The sequence below is a fragment of the Chaetodon trifascialis genome, chromosome 9, assembly GCF_039877785.1.
Source record: "Chaetodon trifascialis isolate fChaTrf1 chromosome 9, fChaTrf1.hap1, whole genome shotgun sequence".
Lineage (NCBI taxonomy): Eukaryota > Metazoa > Chordata > Actinopteri > Chaetodontiformes > Chaetodontidae > Chaetodon > Chaetodon trifascialis.
The window spans coordinates 14,375,655-14,401,878 of record NC_092064.1 but is presented as its reverse complement, the minus strand read 5'-3'; the positions used below and the strand labels follow the sequence as shown (position 1 = coordinate 14,401,878).

Below are 26,224 nucleotides of genomic sequence, written 5' to 3'. Positions count from 1 at the left end.
CACACTGTTAAACATCGCTTTTACTGTCCGGCTTGAGATAAAGACAACATGCCGTCTCACTTGACTTGAGATTCGTAGAGAGTGGCACTCTAAGTGGTGTAACACGCTGATAGTTGCACAAAGACACGCTGTTAGCTCCGTCTTTAAGTCTCCAACATCAGACATCAATGCAATCTGTAATTGGCATTCACGGCACATTTAGGCTGCGCTTTGGTGAACTTGCTCCACCGACCTGCAGCTGGAGACAGAAAGAGACACCTCTCTCACATAGTTTGGACCCCCAGAATAGACGCAGTTACAGCTGCAAACCCCTCGTGTGTTAAAGTCCTGTCTTTGTAACAGGATGGTTCTGGTCGCTGTAACGTTATCAGCCTTGTTGAACAGTCTTTGCTCAAGAGAAACCTCTGATCTGAGTGATTACTCCCAGAAAATGCAAGTGGACTAAAGCTGCTCTTCCATTCAGCTGGGGGCCTTTTTCTCTGGACCCCCTTCAGGGACCCCGTGGCCCTGGCTGACTGCTCAGACCTTCATGCCTTTTTCCTCCACAACCACCAGCAAACTTCCCACGGCCACACGGAGCCACAATATCGGCAGACAACAACAAGTCCCTGCTTGCATTCAGCATAACTTGCATGTATTGGCGCAAACAGCGTGTGTATGTGTGTGTGTGTGTGTGTGTGTGTGTGTGTGTGTGTGTGTGTGTGTGTGTGTAACAGGACTTCTTGAACACCACCCCCACCTCCAACAAAAACACGCAAAGCCTCGCTGTATCTCTAATTTAAAGATAAAAACAAAAGAAGACCACAGATCCTCTGCACTTACAATCTTGCTGAGATCCATGATCGTCCCCCAAAGCGGTGAGTGAGGGTCCTGGGAGCCGGAGAGGAGGAGGTCCGCTGGCGTTATCCTAACGCGGAGTAATTAGTAACGGGAAAGCGATTGAGGCAACAAATGCATTTGGGAGGAGAAGAAGGGGGGAGGTGGAGCGGCCAGCTAGCTCAACATGTGTCCCGATTTGGTATCAAAATGCTCCCCTATCCTTCCTTCCTTCCTTCCTTCCTTCCTTCCCTCCGCTTCCCCTTTTTTCTCCGCCCGACGTGCTCCCTTATCGGCGAGGACTTCCAGCATCCGACCGCCGAAAAGCCCGAAGCCGTCTGGAGGAAAAAGCCTGCGGACTGCGGCCGACGGCTCGATTCAGCGCTGCTTCACACTCCGACAGAAAGCCTGCCCGTGTGTATCAGCCCACATAGCGGCTGAGGGCAAGACAGGAGGCTACCTTTATTTTGCAAATCGCCCGCTCTCCTGTGAGACAATAGTAGCATGGAGCCTGCAGAGTGGGATGGCTCTAACCCGGTGGTTCCCAAGCTGGGGTGCGGGTCCCGCCGGGGGTCTTGGAAGAGGGGAGGTGAAGTCCAGGAAACAAGAAAAACAGCTGAATTTCCTCCATTCATTAGGAGGCAGTGTAGTTGTTTTATCTATGAGGGGTTTGAAGACAAAAGACAGCAAAAAGACAGATGAAAGTCCTCGAAAGGGATGTTCCTCTCTTGACGGGTTGGTTTGATTTAAGGGCCATGTGTGAGAAACAGTGCAGAGACCCCTCCACCACCCCTGAGTCCAGCTCAAACATCCACATCACCACACAATGGGAAAAACATGGCATGATGGCACCAGGTCAAATGTTTAAGTAAGCACACATTTGTGTTTTGGGGGTACGGGGGGCCTGTTTCAGGTTTATTGTGAGTGTGTGTGATGCTGTGTTTAAGGAAAACACATGAAGCCTTGAAATGAGCAAGTTCCAAGGGTAAAAAAAAAAAAAAAAAAAAAAAAGGAGGAGGGGGAGCATGAGAGCAATCCTAGTTAACTGGTGCCCCCATCTGGTTTCTCTGAGACTGTCAAGCAGAATCCTCTGTCCTCGAGCCACTGCAGTTGTGTTTGAGGAAAGTGGGAACATGTTTTTACAACAAGTGTTTTTCCACAGAGGACACGTCACAGTAACGCCTTCCAGTTTCAATCCGGTCTACGCAGAAGTCACTTATTTATTTACTGATTTAGCCAGTCAGTTGAACGTGGGCCGGCCCACGAGCAGAGAAGTGGCTGACACTTTTCCTCCCACCTCCTCAACACACTCGTGGAGGCGGACGGTTCCTAACCATCACCCACGCCATCGGTTCTTCCTCCTCCACGGAACGAATGCTGGAGCTTGTCGAGGATGTTTCCCACATTTAGAGCGGAGAGGACGTGTGCGACGGACTAAGTGAGCTTTAATATACATGAAGTCCAACATATCTGCACTGAGTACATGTTGTTCCAGCCTGTACGCTGGTCAAAGTGAACACAGTGTTGATAAACGAACGTTATCAATGGTAATAAACCATAAATATACACTCAGCGGCCAATTTATCACATACACATGTCAAATATAATCCATAAAGCCCACATTCACACAGATCACACCATCAGAAAGGGATTAGATTGATTGTTTTTGTTTTTTTTTACTGAGCTTGTAGTTTGCAGTGGTGTTTCTAATATTTCGTCCACCCCGTTTACAAAAACTACACGCAGTTAAATGAACACTTCTCAGGAAGTGTGAACAAAAAATGGCCGTAAAGGCTGAATACAGGGCAGAGCTGCTGCACTGGATTACATTAGATGAAACTGATGTGTCCTATGTTTGTATACTGTGTGAGAATTTAATGTTACAGCAGCACTTTGTTGCATCCTGTTCTAACAGGACAGTTAAGTGTTAATATGAATTATCCAATTAGATATTTCAGTCTTCAGCCTGTAAAGATCCAACATCTTTTCTAAAGCAAACTGGCTAATTAAAAGGATAATAATCATCCTTCAGCCAGAGACAATAAGCCCGCAAGATCCATTTTTAAATCCAGGCCACTGGTTTAAAAGGGCTTCTCTATACAATCACAGGACATCAGCTGACCGGGCCGAGGCCAGGCCAGCCACCATGATCAATATGCTACTCATTATACCACCGGGGCTGCACATCATACCTCCAGGCTGCTCAACATAAACAGTCTGTCTCCAGACAATGCCGGCTCTTTTCCCCCCAGAGTCTCTTCACTTCCTGGTACGGCGTGGGCCCTTTGGCCGAGCGCAGCCTCACAGAGCATTTCTCACATACAGCGGTCCCACTCCGTCTCTGCCCGGCCTCTCGCTCAGCCACACAAAACCCCTTCCCCTTTTTTTATACAATGCGCCAACCTGGAGCACAGGAAACATCGGAGAGTGAGTTCTCGTCTTAAGCCAGGTGTATAAAGTATTTAAAACACCTGCTGTTTCCTCAAAATAAACAGAAGGGAACTTATCAACCATGTCGGATAATGGCGACATCATATACTCTAAATTCTTTATATTTGAAGGGTTTTTTCATGATTTAAGCCTGTAAACACCGAAGAAATCTGTCAGGAATCAGGAAGGCGATCCACATTAATGCTCTTTCTGTCTGTGTTGAGAAAACAAGGCGAGACCTGAGCGCAGGGGTTAAAGTCCTCTCGCAGGTGTCGCTTCCCCCTCACTCCAGGCTGACAGAGGTTTCGATGTGGCGTGTGATAGGCTGACTGTATGTCTCCCAATGTAAAAATCCCAAAGCAGAGCTGACTGGAGACCCGTGTTTCTACCATCTGTACGTGTCACTTAAAGCAGTGTGCAGGTTTGCAGAGAATGCTGAGGCGAGAGTCTGATGACTTCTAGTGGACACGTAACCCGATGATCGGATCATATCATGTTAATGATTGTGCAAACCTCTGCTGTGCACACCTGCGCGGGTAATCAACAACAAATGTAGCTAAAGTTTGGTCGATGTAAGAGTTTTGTCTGTAATGATGAACAGCAGGATACAGTTCAATGCCCTGAGCAATAGTTTGACTACGTTACATCTTTTTTGCATAACTGGTATCAGGAAACGATCTCAGCCAGCCTTAGCCTGTGCCGAGTGTATTCCGTCACGCCGCTGATGGCTGCACTGCATTTCGATTACTCAAAATGAGGCCGCTCATGTTGAAGCAGGCTAATTTGCATACCACATGCTTACACCGATGATGCAGGTTTCAGTCTGACTTCTGACCTCTGCCTCATGTGAAACCAAAAGCGCCACTCCATCTCTGTCGCTCCCTCTTTCCACTTTACCGTGCTGTAAAACACGGAAGAGAACTCCATAACAATCTGTAAATCAAAGCCATTGTTAACGCCGCCAGGAACTCATCGGTGCACTTTGTTCCACTTACTGACCTGTCACTCACGTCCAGCTCTATTATTCTACAGCCAGTCAGTGCAATGAGGCCACAAACCACCGCCTGCTGTTTCTGCTGCCTCAGTGCTTTTAATGGTCTCGCTTTCATGCCTGCATGCTCGTCTGTGTGTGCGCCGCATGTACGTATGCGGATGTCCCTCCGTAACCTCCCTGCATTTTGAATTGCAGGATGTGAAAGAGGCAAAGGAAGGCTCGAGACAATAAGCGATGGAGGGGAAAACAACAAGGCGAAAGGAGAGACAAAAGAGGGAGGGAAAGAGAGGCAGGGAGACGGGGTGATTAAAAAATTCTTGTCTGCGTCCGCCCTGCTGAGTCCTGCTTGTGCCTGAAGGCCACAGCCCCGCTCCTCCCTTGAATTCCACAGCTGCCAGGGCACCAAACAGCACGCAGGCCGGGGGTACGAGGGGCGTCCGGCAGAGCAGCTCCACACATACTGGCACTGTACAGGGGGCACTTGTAGCTCGACTAATTTCAAGTAAATTGATGAGCCAGGAATGAGCTTTTAATTAAAATATCTAACATCACGTATGAGCTCAGTCAGCTCTGACACCTGAACGCCACGTGTTGCCATTGACAGTGTGATTAAATCAGCTAGCGGGCGAGCAGAGCGACAGCTTCTGCTACTCCAAGTGGAGGCAGAGCGAGCGCACACCTGAACAGGCTGACGCTGAATATCGACAGTTCAATCAGATGGGAAACACAGCTGAACGCAGCCTTGCAAAAAAGCCCCACAGTGACGCTCTGAAACACAGATACTGTACAAACAGGAGGGACCTCCCTGTGGACAAGGAAAGGAGAAGGAGGAAGCTGGCAGGCAGTCTAATTTTAAGGCCTTAATTACGTAACACGCAGTGTGGTGTCACTCAGGGGCTCACCCTGCACGTCCCAGCTGAGGAACTGGTGCCCCAAAAGTTTTCCACAAGCACTAATTATGGTTCATATGGGTCCAGAGATTACTACCTACACCCGCTTTCAACTGGAAAACCTCCTCTGGCCCCTGCAATCGAGGAGAGGCTTGGCATCTCGGCCTTCAGCCCTCAGATAAAGGTTATGAAATATGTGGTGTGGTTCAGCGCTAACTCGCTGTTTACTTGTTTTTTCTAAGTGCCATTGAGAATACAATAGGACACGAAACCCAAAACATGCAATGACGTTTCAGCCAAACACACCAAAGATTAAATCCCCCTTAAACTCTAAATTAAAGAGTCAGCTGCTATTATGAGGCTAAACATGTCATTAAAAGCGAGTGCTGTGTGCTATCTGGCTGCCCTGCGTCGGTCTTTTTATAACCCAATGTGGACACTATGACAGAGAGGATTTTGAACACACCCTGGTTGTTTACCCAACTCACCAGAGAGATAGGCGAGCACTTCTCAGAATCAGCGTTTTACACAAGCCATGGCTTTATAGCCAAGGTAGACGCCACCGCTGTTTGCAATGCACACTGTATTTGCAGAATACTGAATTCAGGTTGTACAATCTACTGCTCACCCTTTGTCCGGTCATCCCTCTGGACAAACGTCTCTCCACTCTGGAGTTAACATGCTCACACAAACTTCAACACCTCAAAAACTGTCATATCTAACATGGGTTTACTAATATAAACGCGTTTTCACACCCTCACAGCTGGAAAGAGATGGTTTAAATGGGAGAGATGGAAGACGGATATGCAGACAGACAAACAGACAGACAGACAGGCGGACAGACAGGAGGTGAAAGCCAGCCACCCAGCAGATTTAGGCAGCTTTAGAGCACAACAGATCAGATGAGATTATCTCTCGCTGAGCTCCTGTAAAGTAGACAGCAGATTCATTGATTCCTGCGCCGCCTGCCACCGCTCTGGATCCCCAGTGAAAAATCAACCGCAGGGGGAAACAAAAACAGCGAGATGACAGGGGCCACAAATCCTACTCAGGCGGAAATTGCAGAAAGTGTTTATGAAGAAGGAGCCAGTTGAACGTGTCGTGCTGCGGTCGAGATAACTTATCAGGCTCCGGCTTGTTTAAACTTGCAGGAATATTTTCACTCCTGATCAAGTGCAAAACTCTTTGTTTGGTTTCAATGATGCATAAAACTGCCGATTGCCACCACACGTGCTCTCGGGACTCTGGGAAGAAACTATGAGCACGCATACGGTCGTGATGCTGGAGACCATTTTGCCTTGACACACTTCCAGAAGGTGTGATCTCACGAGCCTGACAGTGACCTAGTGACCAGGCTTGGCTCGAACACATGCGTCTCTCCCAGCCTCTAATCCATGCTGCTGCTGTCCCGGATGGGAGAGGGGTGCAGGGGTGGGGGGGGCTTTGGGCAAACTGCAGGCGACCATCCAGACGCAGAATAGCCAAATACCTGCTGTGCACATTTAGGCTGTGTTGGCTGTGCCGTCCAATTTAGCAGCCGCTGTACATGAGAGAAGCACGTCGCAGCGGCAGCACCACGGCAGTTTGGCTGCCTTGATTCATCTGACCTACTTTCTCTCCCCTTCCCTCCCCTGTGCCTGGTGTGGGAGAGAGGGGAGGGGAGACCACCAGGCAGGAAGCAGTGGGCTCTACAGCATAACAGCCTACATACATATGGCCACTGGGAGAGTCACATGAAGCTCTGGTTGAAGCTACACAGCATTCATTATTCATGAGGAGCCATGATATAAAACATAACAAAGGGGGAAAAAATGATCCTTATTGCAGGTTTCACTTCAGACCTCACCACCATCACTGATCCTGAGGACCCACAGAAGGCACTGACAGCCTGTCATACATGACACAGCTCCACAGAGCTCCAGCTCGCCTCCCTCCTGTCTGGTTTCATCCTACAGAGGAGCTAAACAGCACAGTTATCTGAATTCAAAAGGCCATTGACCTACATTTCAACAGCTCTTTTGTTGTACAGTAGACTCAATGGTATCTCTGCTGATCACAGACAGACATCAGGCAAAAGAAGATCTGGATCTGGATCAAGCACAGTGAAACTAGACGAATTATTAAAATCTGTAAGTGTATATATACGTTTACAAAACTGGGATTACTGTGTGTATTGTGGACCCTGAGCTCGTTTTAGACAACATCTCCAAATGCAGAGTTTATAGGAGCTGACAGCAAACATCCTGACATGACTGCTATCCTCCCACCTTGTAAAGCGGCTCTCAGCCAGGACCCTCAATCCCTCGCTTTCACCAAAATAACGTTATTACATTAACGTGACACCCAGCCCCTCTGCTCCATACCTGCCCTCTCTCGAAGTTTTCCTTCTCCTGCTCCAGACTGTTGGCCCCTCCGGTCCGTCGGATCACTTTGGGGATAGCGTTGGGTACTTGCTGCATGGAGCTCTTCACTCGATCCATTGTCGTCTGTTTTTCACAGCAGCGAAAGGGAAGAATAAACTTTGAGCCGATAAAGAGGCTGGACTGTAGAAACACAAGTAAAATAAAAAAAAAGAAAGCTGCGCTAACTATGGCGGGCAGCGGTCCATGCTGTGCTGGACTCGTCCCCCCCGTTCACTGGGTCATCTGGCCTTTCTGTCCACCACCCCAGTCAATGACAGGAGCAGCCTGAGCGGCACCAGCGTAAAGTCAGACACGGTTAGCGGAAGCACACAATTCCGCTTTTACCTTTTCAAAATAAAGCTCGTGTTGAGTCATTTACAATGTAAAACAAAAGTGCGTGAAAATAGAGGTGTTTGTTAAATAGATTCGGGTTTAGCCTTGAGTGGAAGCTTTCTGCTGCTCGGACAAACGCTTAATGTAGAACAATATGAATGACAGATCAAGGACACAGTTATATGTTGCTAATTATCCTGCGTGCACAATGAACTGGAGAGGCGATATTTTGTATGTATTTTCTATTAAAATGTTAGAAAATATTACTTAGATATAAATAATTCTTAAACAATATTTAATTTGATTTAAATACTAATATTTGAATTATATTTAAATATTGAGCTTAGCTAGTGTTGCCTTGCTAAAAGAGGCAACACTGGCGTTATGAATTTTAGCTAAAATATTGCAGGAAATATATGTTTACATTTTTCTTTTTGAGGACATTTACAAAAACCAGAAATGATATGTGCAACGATGTGCGGAAACTTTACAAACCTCATTGTCTGTCTTTATAACAATCATTTCTGCAGCGTGCTGCACAAAACACAAGACCTCTGTGAAGAGCCTTCACAAACAGTGTCCCCACACAAACACGAGCCTCAGTAGCTGGTGCGAGGACACCTTTCAGCTTGCATGCTCATGAGCGTCGCTGTTATTTGGATATTTCCTCTGGCAACTGTCTCTGACTCCTCCCAGTGTTGTCTGCTACTGGCTGGAGCTGCAGCAGGGCCCACCCACAACATCAGTGATGTGCGGAGATTTTGATTTTATATCTTTGTCCAGACTCTATCAGCAGTCTCACTAAAAACAGATATGACATATATGTCTATACACCAACATTACTGCCACAACTTCAGGCCCCAAAATTAGTCAGCCTCATGATGCATGAAAAATAGCTTTAAGGCTGCATATAATGTGAATAAATTAAGACAAAACATAAGATGTAGAGGAAGAATGAGTTCAAGAAGAATGAGTTCTCCTGAGGTCTCCTGATCAGTGCCAGCACCGCTTGTGTAAGTATTGATAGACAGTCAGTGAAGCATGGCACTATACACTGTCAGCACCTCTGATCAGTGATGCTGAACGTTATGTCATCAAGTATTGATTGTTAAGTGGGAGAGCTTATAACACTACTTCGTTGTTCCCTTTATGTCACTACACAATATTTTTACATGCCTTCCCTGGAGCTATACCACAGTGAACTCCATAGTCCACTTGGGTCAGTTTTGAGAGTGGGTGGGTGGTAGCTGGTTGAAGAGAGCTGACCCTGCCCCATACTCCCTGGAGGATAGAGTAAGTAAGCAAATGACCATTTCGTGTCGTCCCTATAATTAATTAATCAAAACTGCAGTGCACTCAACCATAGGAGGGGCCTGTTTGCGTTGCATGACTCAAGACTGCCCTCTGTTGGTCAGACATGAGCACCACAAGTCAAACCCAGTGTACAGTGTATTTAATCAAGCCTTTGTCTAAATACACACAATGGCAAGGGCGAATCCAATTTTTCACTCTCACAAAAAAAAGGTATATGACATAAAAAAGATACATCAGCAAAGGAAAGCAGGAGCACCAGCTGGAAGAGCACAATAATATAAATCACAATAAAACAGATGGTTACAAGGAGCACTCAAATCAGTCATTATTACCTGTTTATACCAGCACACATTACAGTCAGTCTATCTATCTATCTATCTATCTATCTATCTATCTATCTATCTATCTATCTATCTATCTATCTATCTATCTATCTATCTATCTATCTATCTATCTATCTATCTATCTATCTATGTGTGTGTGTACATACATACATTTACTGCACACATTATACTGCACACCTGTCTACCACAGTATATTAGACAGTCTGTTATATTCTAATCCTTCAGCGCTATTTTATGTGATAAACTCGAATTTTATCCACGCGTTTTTGTTCTTATACATATTTGTATGAGCACTGTTGGAGAACAAAGGATTTCATTGCAAATGACTGCTTCACTGTAATTGCTATGCATGTGATAATAAGACACTTGCAACTTAAATGTACGTGCAATCATAATCTTGAGAATAAACTAGATCTGTCACATACATGCAGTTGAATAAAAATTGAATATTGCTGAATTGTAGAAGTATAAAGTAGCTAGAATAGTGCTAAGTAAATGCTTCTATTGGCCACTGTAAATAGAAACTTCTAATCATGTCAAATCATATGAATAAACATATAATAAGAAAAATAAAAAGCATTAAATGTGTCCACCCTTTGATTACAGCACATACAGTACCAGAATACTGTGGAGGGTGAAGGAAAGAAAGAGAGAGAGAAAAAAAACCGAACGAAATCTCGCGAGATTACCACACGAGATGGTAACGGACGGGGGACTGGGGCTTGGTCTTGAAGTTTTCAGATGCATCTGTAGATGAATCATAACAGCGTCAAGATGTCGGGACGATCAGGCCGCGCTGAGACACGAAGTCGGGCTAAAGATGACATTAAAAAGGTCCTGGCAGCCATCGAGAAAGTGCGCAAATGGTATGTAAGCTGTGTGGGGGACAACATGGAGGGAAATGCATTAGTAGACTGTAGCCTGATATCTGCTGCGTCGCTCAACAAACTTCAGTCGGAAAAGTTAGATGATTGACGGAGCTGCTGACCAATCAATGCCCCAGGTTGACAGGCGAGGCGGGGCTAGCTGAGTTTTTTTCCGCCGAGAGCTGTCAATATGGCTACAGCCTCACATGCTGTGCGCCGTAGTGGAGACGACTGTCCTGTTGTCACATCACAGTGAAATTAATGAGCACCTTCCGTCCAATTCTCATGATTTTTACATGTTTATGTAAACGGTGGCTATCAGTGAGCATAATAGGATATGAGATTAGCTGTCATCTCTGCTGTGGACACACACGAGCTTGTATACTGTATGTCAGGTTACACATGAATGCTATTAAAGCAGATGGATTAAACTGAGATCCTTTTGGAAATCTCAGTTAATCACAAACTCATTTTATTCCCAGGGAGAAGAAATGGGTGACAGTTGGTGACACATCCTTACGCATATTCAAGTGGGTGCCAGTAACAGAAACAAAGCAGGTGGGGTCCTCTGCCATGGAAAATAAATGAATAAATATATAGATTCTCCATTGCTGTTGAAGCTTTACATTCATGAATCTAGCTTGTGAATAAGCAATCTAATTTGACGATCCCCCCTTTGTTATCAGATATATCGCACCAAATCCACAGGTGGAGATGTTAGAGGATTGAAAGATGTGGTCCTGGAAAATACTAACTCTTTACTGGATTTCACTGGTGAGTTTTGTGACTGCTTTCTTCCATAAAACACTGGAGCCATGATCATGATGTGTATGTGTCAAAAAGCCAAAATATCACCTAACCAAACAAAATCTCAAATAAAATAAGAAACTGACATTCATCGCAACTCCTGTGTCTCGGCCACCAGATGAAAACAGCAACCAGAGCTTTCTGTCGGACGTTTATCAGCCTAAAATGGATAACAGCAGCAGCACCTCCAGCTCGCAGCAGGTCAGCCCTCCACATACCTCCAGCCTCCGCACTGAAGACTCTCAGCCACCAATGCTGGGTCAGGAGAGTGTCGATGGTATGTGCATGAAGCGGCTTTTCTCTCAATTTTACACACATTTTAGAAAAGACGCACACAACAGATACTGCATCCGCTAATAAAATGGTATCAATCCTCGAGCTAAAAGATAAGGAATGGCTCTGCTCATCAATTGACCCAACAATAAGACCTGACTTTCCATATCTCTATGACATCGCTCACTTTTACTGGACTGTCTGTGTATCCCTTCACTGTCAAAGCTGCTTTAGTGAGGATATAATTCCACTCTTCCTTGTGAATGCAGAGCCAGTTCATTCAGGACAGGAGGGGGCTGATGAGCCTCCGACTCTCATCAAGGAGGACCTTCTTTCATCAGGAACTGTCAGACGGAGCACCACAGACGCACAGGTACACTTTCTGAAAAGGGGTTGAAGGAAGACCAAAACATTTGTGTTTAATTGTTATTAATCAATCAGGCGCATGATATAAAGTTGATGGTAATTGAAGACGGAATTGCTTCTAACCACGTGAGCATTTAAGCACCCTATTTAATATGTCTGCTTTTATTCAACAGGAGGAATTGGATGAATCAGGAGCACCTCCTCTAAAGAAGATCTGCACAGGAGAAAATGCTGTTCTGAGATAGCTTATTTATAATCAAATTGTTAAAATAGCTACACACGATACATGTCCTCAGTCCTCATTAGCTAAGCTTTCAAAATTATTCCAAGGTTCTTGACGTATTTACGCAAATATTACATTTCAGCAAAAGACAAAAAAAAAAGTATTTACTGCAAAATCTTTGTTCACTTTTAAAGGCCTTTAAAGTCTTGCTGTTCTAGGTGATTTCTGAAATGAATGAAGAGGATTTTCCAAACTTTGTGGGCCAGTCACTGCTGTTGCAGGCAGTATTTCAATTTACATGCTGTAAATGTCTAGTTTTCTGGCAACTAACTGTTTCTGGTTTACTCGCTATACGTTTACTTTTGCATGTTTCCATCTCATATTTCTTTACTTTTGAGGTTTACAGGCCATTTTGGAAAGGTGTTAAATGTGTAGCTTTATGCAGACTGATGTTTAGATGTGCCATCTTGTTTTAAATACGATGCCCTTTCTAGAACGGATCTTCTTTTGGCTTATCACATGTAAGAAGATAATGCTTTTTTAAAATATTTATAATATAATTTGCCCATGTTTATAATTGATTGTGTTGTAAACCATAATAAATGCCACTTTCTATTTCCATTTCAATTCATTGGTGCTGCAAGGTTGGTATTTATTCACCATGTATCTTGTGGTAATCACCATATAGACAGGCCCTATTGTTTAACCAGACCTGTTCAAAACGGAGCCCAGACAATGGGTTTAGAAATGTATTAGATAATTCAACGAAGATGGAATGCTACACGAGTTCTTAGCAATTACATACATTTTGAAAATAATTAAGTGTGTTTTACTATTAATAATACATCATGTACTCCTTATTGTCATCAGCTGACCTCTAGTCTCTAATTTATATTATACATGGGCGTAGTTTATTTGAAGGGGCTGTTCTAGACTGACAATAGACAGGCAACATCAGCCAATGATTGACAATATCAGACCGATTCGACGGGGGCGCTTAACTGAGAGAACCAATGAACGTCGAGAGAGGGCGGGCCGTGCTTGCAACGCCGCTTGCTGCCGGGGAAACGGAGTACTGGCGGTGTACGGAATTGTGCCGGTGGACTAGAAACTCCCGCCATTTCGACAAGGAATTAACCTCTTGCTTGATCCAGGTTACTTTTTCGTGTTACTGACTAGCGCTGTTATCTGATAACGAAAAGCTCCGATAGTACGAACATGCAGCGAATACAACCGATTCGACGAAGACGACACTAGTTTGCAAAGAGTTGGGACTGTACAGCGCGCCAGCCCTCCCGCTGAACTGAGCTTTGGCTCTTGCCGCGAGTTTGATTTCGGTGTGGTTTGCATCCTTTCATGCTCATCTGGAGGAAGTAAAAGTTTACCAACTATACCGAGAGACGAGTCCAGAAACCTGTGGTACATTTAAGACGCTGCGTAAAACCAGCATGGCAACGTTACTAGAGGAGAGAAGAAGGATGCGATGAAGCGGGTGGCAATAAGCACACTGTTATTGTTTTGCAACCAGATAGCAATCCGCCTACTAGCTAGTCAGTTAGCTGCTACACGTTGAGTGCCGGGCCTGCCGGCGGTAACTGGAGACGTGCTACGATACTTCGGGATAGTTGTATACATGCTAAGGACACATTGTACATAATTGTACTCGTTTGTTGGAAGAAGACTGATTTGTACCGTTGGTGTCCGTGCCATCCGTGGATTTGAAATGGCACCGCTTTTAGGCCGGAAACCTTACCCACTGGCTAAGCCGCTAGCCGAACCACCAGGCCCGGGAGAGGAGGTCTACATCATCGAGCACACCAAGGAGGCCTTCAGGAACAAAGAGTATCCTTTAACGTGATGCTGATGCTTAGTCTCGACTTCTAGAGCCAGTCGGCATGCTGTGTACCTGGCTTTGTCTAACTGGCTACATTGATGTCCTTACAGTCACATGAACTGGATTGTGAATATGGCTAACGTACCTAATTTGACGTTACCTGACATATCCCCTCTCAATTGGTGTGTTCCCGCATGTACAGTTTTAACGTTACACTGGATGACAAGCTTGCTTGCTAGCTAATGGTCCGCTTTGCTATTCAGCTCATTGTAGCTAGCTGGCTATTTCACTAAACTAGTTTTGTATGGCACATAGCACAATTTCAATGCTTAATTGAACGTAAGGAGCTGTTAAAAGGCGTCCTTTCACTCTCGGCTTTTACGGCCCCGCTGTCAGCTACTCATGCTAACATGGTTAGCTAGCACACTGCTAACGTTAGGTATCCCATTATGTCACAATAGCCCGTCGTCTGCCTGAAGACGTCGCTCGGCTGGTTCGTTAGCTGTTAACGTTAGCACGCAAGCCTCTTTAAAGTTAGCTAGCATTAGCTACCGGTACGTTTGTTTTTCTAGGAGAGGACCACGGCTGTTTAAGAAGGGTTTACTGACTTATGACAACATTTTGGGCTGGATAGTTATTGTGTAATAACTGGGTCACTTTACCCACTTGTTTTGGTGTTTAACTAAACGAAAGATTTAAACGTCAGCGGCCCGTGCTCCTTACATGAGAGCATGATTGTAAAACCAGTTATGACAGTTCAAAGTGACAAAGTGAAAAGTTGTTCATAGTTCTTTCTATGGCCACCGTAGTTGTTAAAAGTTGATGTAGATTTGGATTCCTGCATTGAGATAGATATGCAATTCTGTTGACTATATCTTAAACACAGAAACCTATCTTCACTGCTTGGAAACAGCTATGAGAAGCACAGGCCTCCCACCTACCTCTCCACTCTACCCGTGCGTAGTCAGGCTGTGAATTTGCCTTGGAAAAGTCATTTTACTGTTTTTAACAATATTGGAGGTAGCAAAGTCACACTTTCACTCCAACCAACTACCTGTAGAAGTGTCTACTTACTGACTCTCTGCCCATCATCATTATTTCCCAGCCCACCCCTAACCTGGGTGCCCATAGACCTCAACACACTTTTGAATTACTAACATCAGTTACACCCATTTGTCAACAATGGGCCATGTACATCTCACGTGTAATTAGTATGCAAATGATATAACAAGGACTAACTGATTATGTGCGACTGTAATTTCCTTGACGAAATGTCTACAGAGAGTATGAAGCACGCTTGCAGAAGTATGCTGAGCGCATCTGGACATGCAAGAGCACTGGAAGCAGCCAGCTCACACACAAAGAAGCATGGGAGGAAGAACAAGAAGTCACAGAATTGTTAGTATTGCATCCAAAGTTTGTGTGTGTATGATCATGAGTCCATCCAACTGGTGAAGTAACAGCCATTAGTCTCATCCCTGCTGCTTACTGTTGATGGCTTACACAGGTTTAGTATAGGTTGTGGTATGGATGTACTTCTAGATGCACTTGGCCAAAAATACAGATTAGCAGAAGCTCAGTAGTATCAGGAAAGAGACATACTCTCCCAGTGAAGGTCACAAGGCACCCTGCTTTGCTATGATTGGATAAATGTGGTGCTCCTCCTCTCATTCTATTTAGAGGGTGTGTGATTGAGTCATCCTTGAATCTGCAATGGCCTGGTGATAGTTCTCTTATCCTGATCTGCGAAAAGGAAGGGCATAGCTTTTTGTTTGTTTGTGGGTTTTTAGTTGAATTGATCTCTTTCTGTCCACTTATCACCAACCAGGTGTAGGTATACTGTATGTGTAAGTGCTGTCAGCATTAGGAAGGTGAACCACTCTGTATGTGTGGCCCAAAGAGATGTCATAGCAAAGGCAGCGCAGAGCAGTGCTCAGCTGCCCAGAGCTTAGTGACTGAGTGACTACTCAGGATCATGGGCTGTATTAAAGCTCTAATTATATCATCCAAAAGATTGTACTCCCCCTACTGGTCACCCTCAGCCCTTTGTTGCCCTGTTATGTAATGCTCTAGCCCCCGTGATGAATGCCTTGCAGAGACCCAAACAATGTGAAAGATCTTAAGTCATGAATAGAGTGCATCACACCCATAGGCAGCATCTCACTTTGTACTGAAAAAAGTGGAGCGTATTATACTATACTTCATCTGTTTTTTGTTTTTTTTTACTAAAAGTTATTCATGTTCTGTGTGCAGGCTTCAGGAGGAGTATCCCCAGTGGTTTGAGAAACCAGTTCTAGAGATGGTCCACCACAACACAGTGTCTTTAGACAAGCTGGTTGAAATGGCCTGGGTGGAAATCCTCACCAAGTATGCTGTGGATGAAGAGTGCGACTTCCTGGTCAGTTTGACTTCTTACATTTCTAAATTTGGCTCTTATTATATCATGACTCCAGTATTTTTCACCTTGAGTTTCAAATTATTCTAAACATCTTTCATTAGTCATATTTTGAATTATCGCAGACCATTTTCCAAAGCATATCATCCATTTAAATTGATTTTAGCCTCTTAGGCAGCAGTTGGTTTCAGTTCCTTTAAGAGGTATTAATGCAGTCACAGCACTAAAAATGTTTTCATGTAATAGAGTCTGTCTAATGTAACCTGGCATTAATGGAAAATCTAAAATGAACACTCAGCCTCAGTGGTAGTTCAGTGGTACGCAGGTATTTCCTCCTGGTGTATCCTGAAATGCTCACAGGACTTTTTAATTTCAGGTGGGGAAGGACAAAACCTTGCCAGTGAAGGTCGTGAAGATCCATCCCCTGGAAAACCCAGAGGGTGAGACAGCAGAGAAGAAGCACGAAGGTGCTTGTGACTCTCCATCCAGCGACAAGGAGAATGCAAGTCAGGAGAACCAGAGGAAGGAACTTCCTCCCCGAGAGGAGGAGAACAGGAGGGAGAGCCTCAGTGAGTACCAATTAATACACAAATGAACAAAAGAAGCATGTAGAAAATGTTGTCATGCAGCATGGATACACCCAGACTTGCTGTAGAGTGATTATCAATGTGCCCTTTTTTAACTGCAGTACAGGTTGTACAGCAGGTGTATTGTTTGATAAAGCAGGCCTAGAATAGCTGGTGTTTGCTAAAAAATAAATGTTTTCATTTGTCCTATCAGGTGACAGAGCACGGCGGTCACCAAGGAAACTTCCCACTGCAATGAAGGAAGAGAAGAAGAAGTGGGTGATGCCCAAGTTCCTCCCTCATAAATACGACGTGAAGCTCATTAATGAGGATAAGGTTCGTATCCTGTTAACAGCAGTGAATAAAAAGTTTCTGAACTTACCTTCCTTCTTCAAAGCCCCAAAATTCCACGTGTGATTCATGATCTTTTATGGACACGGACTTTTGAAAGACATTGTAATTAATCTTCCCCACTGACTTCTTATAGGTGATCAGTGATGTCCCAGCAGACAGTCTGTACAGGACAGAGCGCCCTCCAACCAAAGAGATCATGCGCTACTTCATCAGGCATTACGCTCTGAGGCTGGGCATGGGAGAGAGCGCTCCCTGGGTGGTTGAAGATGAATTGGTGAAAAAATTTAACTTGCCCAGCAAATTCAGTGACTTTCTTCTTGATCCACATAAGGTAATTTGCTCATGGTATTTTTTTATTGTGTGTGTGTTGCTTGATTTGAAACGGTGCCTGTTTTTGGCTCACAGTCTTTGGTTTGTCTCAAGTTTTTAGCAGAGAATCCCTCCGCGAAGCGCAAGAGCTTGACATCCCCAGAGGGTAAACCAAGCAAGAAGCTTAAGACCTCTGACACACCGGGAGAGGAGTCAGGGACTGAGAAGGGAGAGAAGAAAAGGAGAAAGAAGAAAGATGCTTTAGGCATGCCTCTTAGTCCCACCATTTGGGGCCACATGCAGGTAAGCTGACATGTATAAATTAAGATATTACTCCATGATTATGGGGAGTCACCGAAAAGGCTAACCGTTGCTTAACTAGCTTGTCTTGTCTGTATTTCAGAAAATAAAAATGAATGGTTCTCCACTCAAGGTGAAGAACTCGGGAACACCAAAGAAAGGAGAAGGCAAAGGCTCAGCTCCCTCCACTCCAAAACCGAGTCGAAAGTCTGGGGAGAAGAAGGAAGGAAAGAAAACTGGAAAGAGTGCCGATAAGAAACTCAACGTCCTCAAAGCTTCTAAAAAGGACGGTAAAGCTGGCGCTAAGACGCCGAAGATGAAACAGATGACTCTTTTGCATCTGGCTAAAAGCCCCACCGCTGGAAGCCCGAAGAAGAGAGCCCGCAGTACGGGCATGGGTACGCCGAAACTGGGGAAGCCACTGCACCCTATGGCTCTCCATCTCCTTCGTTACTATAAGGAGAACAAGGGCAAAGAAGACAAAAAGAACTCCCTTTCCTCCCTCATCTCCAAGGCTGCAAAGACATTGTCCCCAGATGATCGAAGCCGGCTGCCAGAGGAGCTCAAGGAGCTGGTGCAGAAACGGTGGGAACTACTGGAGCAAAAGAAGCGATGGGCAGCCATGAGCGAAGAGGAAAGGCAGGAAGAGATGAAGAAAAGACGCGAGGAACTCAAAGAGAAACTGCGAGAAAAAGCCAAGGAGAGACGCGAGAAGGAGATGCTCGTCCGACGCGAACAGTCGCGCAGATACGAGGACCAGGAGATCGAAGGCGGCAATGCCCTGCCGACGTTCAAGCTTGTAGACATGCCCGAGGGGTTGCCCAACACCCTTTTTGGTGATGTGGCTATGGTCGTGGACTTCCTTCATTGCTATGCAGGGCTGCTGATGCCGGATGACCAGTATCCCATCACAGCAGTGGCTCTGATGGAAGCACTGGCTGGGGAACGGTCCGGTTTCCTCTACCTGAACCGTGTGCTGGTGGTGCTGCTTCAGACGCTGCTGCAGGATGAGCTGGCAGAAGGCTACAGCGAACTGGACATGCCCTTATCGGAGATCCCCCTTACCATGCACTCTGTGTCCGAGTTGGCACGACTGTGCCTGCGACCATGCGACGCGCACGGCGAGGAGAGCGGCCAGGGCTCAGAGGACTCTGGGGGTTTGGGGGGCTTTGACGATGTGGTGACCAGCGAGTTCTTGGATAAGCTTGAGACAATCGAAGTGTTTGAGCTGAGCCCCGAGGAGAAGGTCAACCTGCTGGTGGCGCTGTGCCACCGCATACTCATGACGTACTCGGTTGAAGACCACGTTGATGCAAGGCAGCAACGGTCTGCTGAGCTGTGGAAGGAGCGTCTGGCAATGCTGAAAGAGGTCAACGACCGCAAGAAGGCCGAGAGGAAGAAGAGAAAGGAGATGGAGGGCAAAGGTAGGCGGAGGTCACCAGAGAGCTTTATCTGTAATTTTAATGTAGCAGTGAATTAAATGAGATTTTAATACTGTGATTTCCACTTCTTTCACAACTGCACTGAAAAGCTTATGTAATAGCCACAAAACACTAAAACAACTTTTTAAGCGATTTTAAGCATTTATTAACAAATATGTTCTGAGAAAAATCTTCTTTCATCCTTTCATTGGATTTTTTAATATCTCTAAAACGTAAACAAGTAGTCAAAGTGATTTCCATTATATTGAGTTTTAATCTTTTTGTATTGTTCTTTGCAAAAAGGTGAGAAAAAGAAAGAGGGCAATACTAAGAAGGAGATCAAAAAGGAAGTAAAGGTGGAGCCAGAGCCGGAGCCAGAGGACATGATCAGCTCAGTGAAGAGCCGGCGGCTGATGGCCATGCAGGCCAAGAAGGAAAAGGAGGAGATGGACAGACAGAACAAAGGTAAGGTTTGTAGCTGAGACTGGAATAGAAAATCTCAAAAAGGGCTATTTTAAAACGTATGTTGGTTAACAGACTAGTGTACGTTTTGTTCTGTCAGTATCATTGAGATTTTATAGTAAAGCGTGTCATTTAGAGCAAAGGCAGACAGTTTATCATTAATTTCTTAATCATTTTCAAGTCATTCTTATTTGTTACTGTGTTATTCCCCTAGAGCGCATGGAGAAGGAGGCTGAGGAGGAGCGGATGCGTAGACAGAGGGCTGCTGCAGAAAGGGCCTTTCAGGATGGTATAACCAAAGCCAGACTTGTTATGCGCAGGACCCCACTGGGCACCGACAGAAATCATAACAGGTCAGTGCTCCACACAAACTTTGGAAGATTACACGCAGATAAATGGACACTGTTTGAATAACTGGAGTAAATTATAACTGTGGTTTCTTGATGTTTTGGTTCAGATACTGGCTTTTCTCTGATGTGGTTCCTGGTCTGTACATTGAGAAAGGCTGGGTGCACGAAAGCATCGACTACAGTTTCACCCCTCCACCAGAGGACAAGCCAGCCGAGCCTGAGGTAGAAGAGGAAGAAGATGGCGCATCTGGGGTGACTCAGGATTCACAAGGTCATTGCCTGAAGTTATTTTCATCAAAATGTGTTAAAGAATAAATACTGGCTGAGATCTCAATTCTTTTAAAGTTAACACGAGATGACTGATTACTGTTTATGTTATAGGAGCTGAAAAGGATGATGGCAGCATAGATGGTGCTATTAGTGAGGGGGCCCAGCAGGGGGGAGCAGCAGCAGACGTCTGCATAGAAACTACTGTTCCCAAGCAGGGACAGAACCTCTGGTAAGAACTTTGCTTCTGTCTTCTGGTCGGGCTTCCTCTTTCCTTTGACTGATTTCATTTTTTCTGCAATCATTTGTTCTAATTTTCTGAATGCAGGTTCATATGTGACAACCCAGCTGAGCTGGAGGAACTAGTGGAAAATCTTCATCCTCAGGGGGTTCGAGAGAGTGAGCTGAAGGCGAAGATACAAAGCAGGTGTGCATATTCTCCTTATAAAAGATAATTGTTTTAACAAACATGAGACCACCCATTCTGCTGTGCTGCTGCTAAACCAGTGCCCTGCTTTACCAGCTTTTTACACGGCAGCAGCAGCGATGCAGCAGATGTGAAGGTGAAGATGTTACTGTTTCACTGTTTCAGATACCAGGACATCGTTCACTCCATCCATCTGACCCGCAAGGGCAAACTGGGCCTCAGGACCTGTGATGGTCACTCAGAGCTGCTCAACTACCTACGCAGTGACATCCAGGAGGTGGCCTCGCGACTCCAGAAGGGAGGTCTGGGATACCTGGATGACAACGTAGACATCGAAGATCAGGTAAATTTCAACACTGAAGACTGAAAAATGGAACATGTCTTTATCTTTGGGGTGGAGTGGTTCTTCTGTACACAAACCTTTAAGTATGTTGTCAGTGTTTTGTTAAACAGTGAAGTGTTACTGATCTTATCGCTCATGTCTGCGTCTCTTTCCTCTCTTCACAGTTGAAAAACATGGAGAGCTTGAAAGACTTTGGAGAATGCATCATCACCATTCAGGCCTGCGTAATCAAAAAGTTCCTGCAGGGATTCATGGCCCCAAAGCAGAAGAAGAAGAAAAAGCACGGAGGGGAGGAAAGCGCCAAGGCCGAAGAGTTGGACGAGGAGAAGAGGCTGGCAGAAGAGGCCAGGGTAAGAGAACAGTTTTCCTTCAGGAAGCACAGGTGGAGCTAGTACTGTTGGACTTTCCTCATGTGAAGCACTGCAGAGTTAAAACGAGGCTGGGCTTTTTCCTCGTAGGTAGCGACAGCGGTCGAGAAGTGGAAGACTGCTCTCCGAGAGGCCCAGACCTTCTCCCGCATGCACGTCCTCCTGGGCATGTTGGACGCCTGCATCAAGTGGGACATGTCTGCTGAGAACGCTCGCTGCAAAGTCTGTCGCAGGAAAGGTGAGGACGGTCTTCATACGCTGTCTCACTTGTTTGATCTTAAGATGGATATTCATTGGAAATAAGATTGCAGGTTATGCAGCCAGAGAGCATTACTCCTTTCTTGAGGTAGAAAGTGTTTTGTTGTAATGTGACTTTCTGTCTGTGTACACTGTCAGTCCTTGCTGCTAGGTGTGCTGGATTTTTGAGTTGCAGTTAGAGTGAAGCGGTGCTACACCACTACCCAACGGTCTCTTGCCCCCCCTGTCCTAGTGCTCAGGCAGAGCCCATTTGTGCTGAAACTGATGGAGCCCAAACCCAAACAGGGCGGCAGTGGCAGGCTCAGAGCAGAACAGACTAGTGGTGTCAGGCAGGTCTACGCACAGAGCCGTCAGGTCTGCAGGCCAACAGGTGAAGCTGTAGTGATAAGATGACTATAAAAAGGTGGTGACTTGCATAGATGCATGAGGAAAATGAAGATTGGTCTTTGCAGGGAGTGAAGACAGAAAAAAAAACAGGGAGAACAGAAATGAGGGAATTATAGGTAAAACTGGGAGATTGGTTTAAAAATAACTTGTTTAGCTCAGGCGTGTGACATACTGGTCTCTTCCAGGTGATGATGAGAAGCTCATCCTCTGTGATGAGTGCAATAAGGCCTTCCACCTGTTCTGTCTGCGACCTGCCCTCTACCGCATTCCTGTCGGAGAGTGGCTGTGCCCGGCCTGCCAGCCCACCGTGGCCAGACGTGGCTCCCGCTCGAGGTAACTGTCCGCTGCACACTGTCAATATTTCCACGTTGTTTTCCACCACTTGGGGTTTGACTGGCGCTCTTTCAGTGATGTCATCTCATTGCGCCACCTTTGTCTTCTGTGTTTCCATGGCCCCCGAGTGGAGAATTAGCGCCACCAACTGTTTAAGTTCTAATATTTGCATAACGGCAGTGAATTGAGACCCACGTTACTTTGCTGATTTGAATAATTTAGTTAAAATTTGAGCTCCTTGAGGTTTGAAACCTGGCTAATGTGAGGGATGCTGCAACCAGTAGAAAGTGAAGTAGGAGTGTTTCCATCAGCTGGTCGAGACAAATGAAAGGTTTTTGATTGTTAACCTCGCCATTGCAGGAACTACAACCAAGACACAGATGAAGAAGAGGACGAGGAGGAGTCAGAAGAGGAGGACTCTGAGGAAGATGAGGAGGATGAGGAAGAGAATGACTACAAAGCCATGGGGCACAGCTGTGAGTATCAGCGAGAGAAAATGATGTCCACGTTTGACTTAATTGCCTCTGCTCAGAGGGTGAGCCAGTCTGTCCATGTCATCATGTGTCAGCTCAAAGCTGGACTTGTTGTGTCATTCATACGTTACATTTTTGCTTTGAAAACTATGGCACGAAACAACAGGTGTCACAGATTTGAACACCTGAGTTGATTTTGGGGAAAAAGGGGTCTTTAGTGCTGAAGGCTGGGAATGACAGGAATGCTTACAGGGGATTTCTGCCCCTGCCGTGTCCCCTTCTCTATTGTCTGTGTGTTGTCATGTAGCACAGCTCAGGTCTGGACCTTTTGCTTTGAAGCCATGTCTCACTGTGGGTTCACTCAGAGTATGTGGCAGGATGATCCTCTCTGTCAGCTCAAGCCTGCACGGCAACAATTTACAAAGTTTTACGGATCAATGCTGAATAGTTGAAGAGAGGATCGCAACGCACCAAAGTACACATGACTTTTATGGTTTGTGGTGTGTGTCTGGGTTTGGTACAAATTAAAATGACAGTATATAGTAAGTGCATGTAGTAATTCTTGCACTTGTCAGGATGGATTGATTAAACATCACATGTCCAAATTTCTTTTCTCGTACCTTTTTTTTGTGTAAAGTTTTTCTAGGGGGGCTGTTTTTTCTTGTTTTTCTGATCACCCAATTATTTCTCTACAGTGAGACCTAGAAAGAAGAATAAGCAGTCCTCATCTCGGCAGAAAAGCTCAAAAAGTAAAAGCAAGAAGCCGTCGTCATCAAGTAGTCAGAGCAGCAAACAGAAGACTGGCCCCAACAGTCCAGCGGACATCGATGAACTGGTAAGAAACCACCAGCAGAATCCCTAATAGAGGACACAGCTTACTTAGAAGAGTTAAAGAATATATTCAGAGCAGGAAACATATGAGTGCCCAGTTTATGTATGTTTCAGAAACTTAGGAGCACAGAATAAATGAGTTCTTGTGTTATTGTGTCTGCAGGTGCGACAGAGCTCCCAGTCAGGAGTGCGCAGGCAGGTGCTGGAGCTGGAGAGGTGTGAGGACATCCTCAAGAAACTGATGAAATTCCGCTACAGCTGGCCTTTCAGGTAAGCAAAGAGCATAATCTGCACGCTTTCAATTCAGTTTCATTAAATACTCTGAAGCACTGGCAACCAGCGGGGTGAAAAATGGACCTTTTCATTCACCGGCTTGAGAAGGTTGAATGAACCATGTTGCAGATATTTTCCAACTCATTTCAGCTGATTGCTAATATATACATATTTTCTTCTTTCACGTGCACAGAACATCAAGTCTCTCCTGTAGTGGGCTTACTGTGTTGTTATTGTTTGGCAGATGCAGACTTAAAAAAAACAATGATTTTCAAATCCTTCAGTTTGTACACATTTCAGCTTTCCTGGGTTCTTATTATGATCCTCAGTCTGGAGTTTGGCAAGGCCTTCACTTCATGCTCTGCTCCTCTTACAGGGAGCCTGTGTCCGTGGAGGAGGCAGAGGACTACCTGGACATCATCTCCCATCCCATGGACTTCCAGACGATGTTGGGAAAGTTCGGCCAGGGCTCGTACCGTCACGCCCAGGACTTCCTGGAAGACATTAAGCAAGTCTTCTCCAACGCAGAGGAGTACAACCAGCAGGGCAGCACCGTGCTCTCCTGCATGGTCAAGACGGAGCAGACGTTCACCGAACTGCTCCAGAAGCTGCTGCCTGGCCTCAGCTACCTCCGCCGGCGCTCACGCAAACGCGTCAGCCGAGCCCCCGCAACGTCCGAGGAAGAGGACGAGGATGAAGAGGAGGAGCCGGAAGAGGAAGAGGAAGAGGAGCCAAAGAAGAAGATGCAGAACGGCAAATTGAACAGGAAGAAAGCCAGAAACGGTCGGGGACGGAGGGACGAGGGGAGCGAGAGCGAGGAGGAGGACGAAGACGAGGATGAGGATGGTGATAATAACGGCAGGAGGAGAAGTAAGCGGACCTCTGCCACCTCAGGCAGGAAGGATTACAGGGAGCAGGATAGCGATGGCGAGCGGGACACACGGAGAACTCGTCAGCGGGGGGGCCGGGGCGAGGCTGGGGGGGCAAGCAGTGATGAGGACCAGTCCAGCCAGCAGCGACATTCCAAGAGACAGAAACGCTCATGAAGTCCAGGGTGTTTTTTATTGTTGTTATTTTTTTTGCATCTCTCTTTGCTTTAAAATTTCTGTCCCTCCTCCTCAAATCACAAGCCCTCCTCCTCCTCCTCCTCCTCCTCCTCCTCCTCCAGCCAGCGGGACTTAATCCTCAGAAGGACTTTTTTTTGTGTTATTGAAATTCTGTTCATATTTTGAAAAACAAAAAGCAAACTGATTTATATTTGTAACATGTTTAATATTGGTGATGCTTTATTTAGTTTTTTTTGTTGTGTTTCCAACCAAGAAAAACGGGACATTTGGGATAACGGAGAGATCCACGTAGCTCTTAAGATTCTTTGATTAGAATTTCATTTCCAAATTGACAACCTCGCACACACCACCAGGGTCACATGATGTAAAATGTCCTGTGAGGCGCTTTGTTTTAACATTGTCGCATTGTGTAATCAGAGGTCTTTCGCCGTTTATCACACTCATAGTCCAGCCATCGCCGTACGAGGGGGATTTCAGCAGAACTGAACCCATCTGGAAAATGTTTGTCCTCCTCACATCACTGTCACAAGTCATTATGTTTTCACTGACTAAAAGTACATATTGTTGAAGAGATGGGGTTCATGTAGCTGAAACCTTGTCGGAAGCCTTTCTTTGCTCACAAACAGTTTTCCCCGTCACCTGTAAATCTCTTACTTCTAAGCATTGTGACGCCAAGATTGTCTTTGGTCAAATGCAAGTCTATAGATGATGATAGGATTTTACTAGTTGTAGTATTTTTTTGGATTTTGTTCCCAGCCCAGGTTCAGCTTTGTTGTCAAAAGCTGGGTCGAGACTGCAGATCACACGTGGAGTCGCGCCAGTTTCGTGCTAAAAGTGACTTTCATCTCAGCTCTTGGTGCCAAGATGTTTTTAAAAAAAAGAAAAAAAAAAGAAAATAAAAAATGGAGACCTGACTTGGAGTCTCCCCCTTGGCGTGTGGAGCTGACCAGCCTTTCCTCCTCTGTAGTGCCCTGCCACTTTAAAAGAACCGGTACCTCAATGCTCCGTCAGTTTGCACTCCTTCTTCTGTGTAAAGTGCACCTATTATGCCAGCAGCTGCAGGACCATACTTTATTGAAATGATCTGCATATGCATTTGTAAACAATGTTTAAAAAAAACAAGAAAAAAAAAAACACAAATGTGACAT

The 26,224-nt window shown here is 45.4% G+C and overlaps 3 protein-coding genes across 5 annotated transcripts in view; 2 read left to right on the top strand and 1 right to left on the bottom strand.

The window, feature by feature from the left end:
• Positions 1–7,802, bottom strand: part of hip1 (huntingtin interacting protein 1) — a 42,111-nt gene extending 34,309 nt beyond the window's left edge. Inside the window, exon 1 of one of the 2 annotated variants that reach the window (XM_070970099.1) lies at positions 7,494–7,802. In XM_070970099.1, coding sequence (XP_070826200.1) covers positions 7,494–7,610 — 117 coding nt within the window. In that variant the 5' untranslated portion in view covers positions 7,611–7,802. Of the gene's footprint in view, positions 1–822; positions 1,286–7,493 lie in introns of those variants that run through there. The other variant, XM_070970100.1, reaches the window with a different exon arrangement.
• Positions 7,803–10,196: 2,394 nt separating this feature from the next.
• Positions 10,197–12,687, top strand: bcl7bb (BAF chromatin remodeling complex subunit BCL7B b). The gene is made up of 6 exons (XM_070970621.1): positions 10,197–10,389; positions 10,872–10,947; positions 11,076–11,163; positions 11,315–11,473; positions 11,739–11,842; positions 12,009–12,687. The coding sequence occupies exons 1-6, from the start codon at positions 10,277–10,279 to the stop codon at positions 12,078–12,080; spliced, it is 612 nt and encodes a 203-aa protein (XP_070826722.1). The 5' UTR covers positions 10,197–10,276; the 3' UTR covers positions 12,081–12,687.
• A 395-nt stretch (positions 12,688–13,082) lies between these two features.
• On the top strand, positions 13,083–25,948 carry baz1b (bromodomain adjacent to zinc finger domain, 1B). 2 transcript variants are annotated; one of them, XM_070969827.1, is made up of 21 exons: positions 13,083–13,900; positions 15,174–15,290; positions 16,146–16,290; positions 16,664–16,856; positions 17,068–17,189; positions 17,341–17,538; positions 17,631–17,819; positions 17,950–19,240; positions 19,541–19,702; positions 19,914–20,052; positions 20,157–20,320; positions 20,431–20,548; positions 20,645–20,743; positions 20,909–21,086; positions 21,251–21,436; positions 21,545–21,692; positions 22,285–22,432; positions 22,793–22,908; positions 23,601–23,740; positions 23,900–24,006; positions 24,386–25,948. In XM_070969827.1, the coding sequence occupies exons 1-21, from the start codon at positions 13,782–13,784 to the stop codon at positions 25,053–25,055; spliced, it is 4,749 nt and encodes a 1,582-aa protein (XP_070825928.1). In that variant the 5' UTR covers positions 13,083–13,781; the 3' UTR covers positions 25,056–25,948. The 2 variants fall into 2 exon arrangements, with proteins under 2 accessions (XP_070825928.1, XP_070825927.1); XM_070969826.1 differs by having other exon boundaries at positions 17,920–19,240.
• Positions 25,949–26,224: the final 276 nt, after the last annotated feature.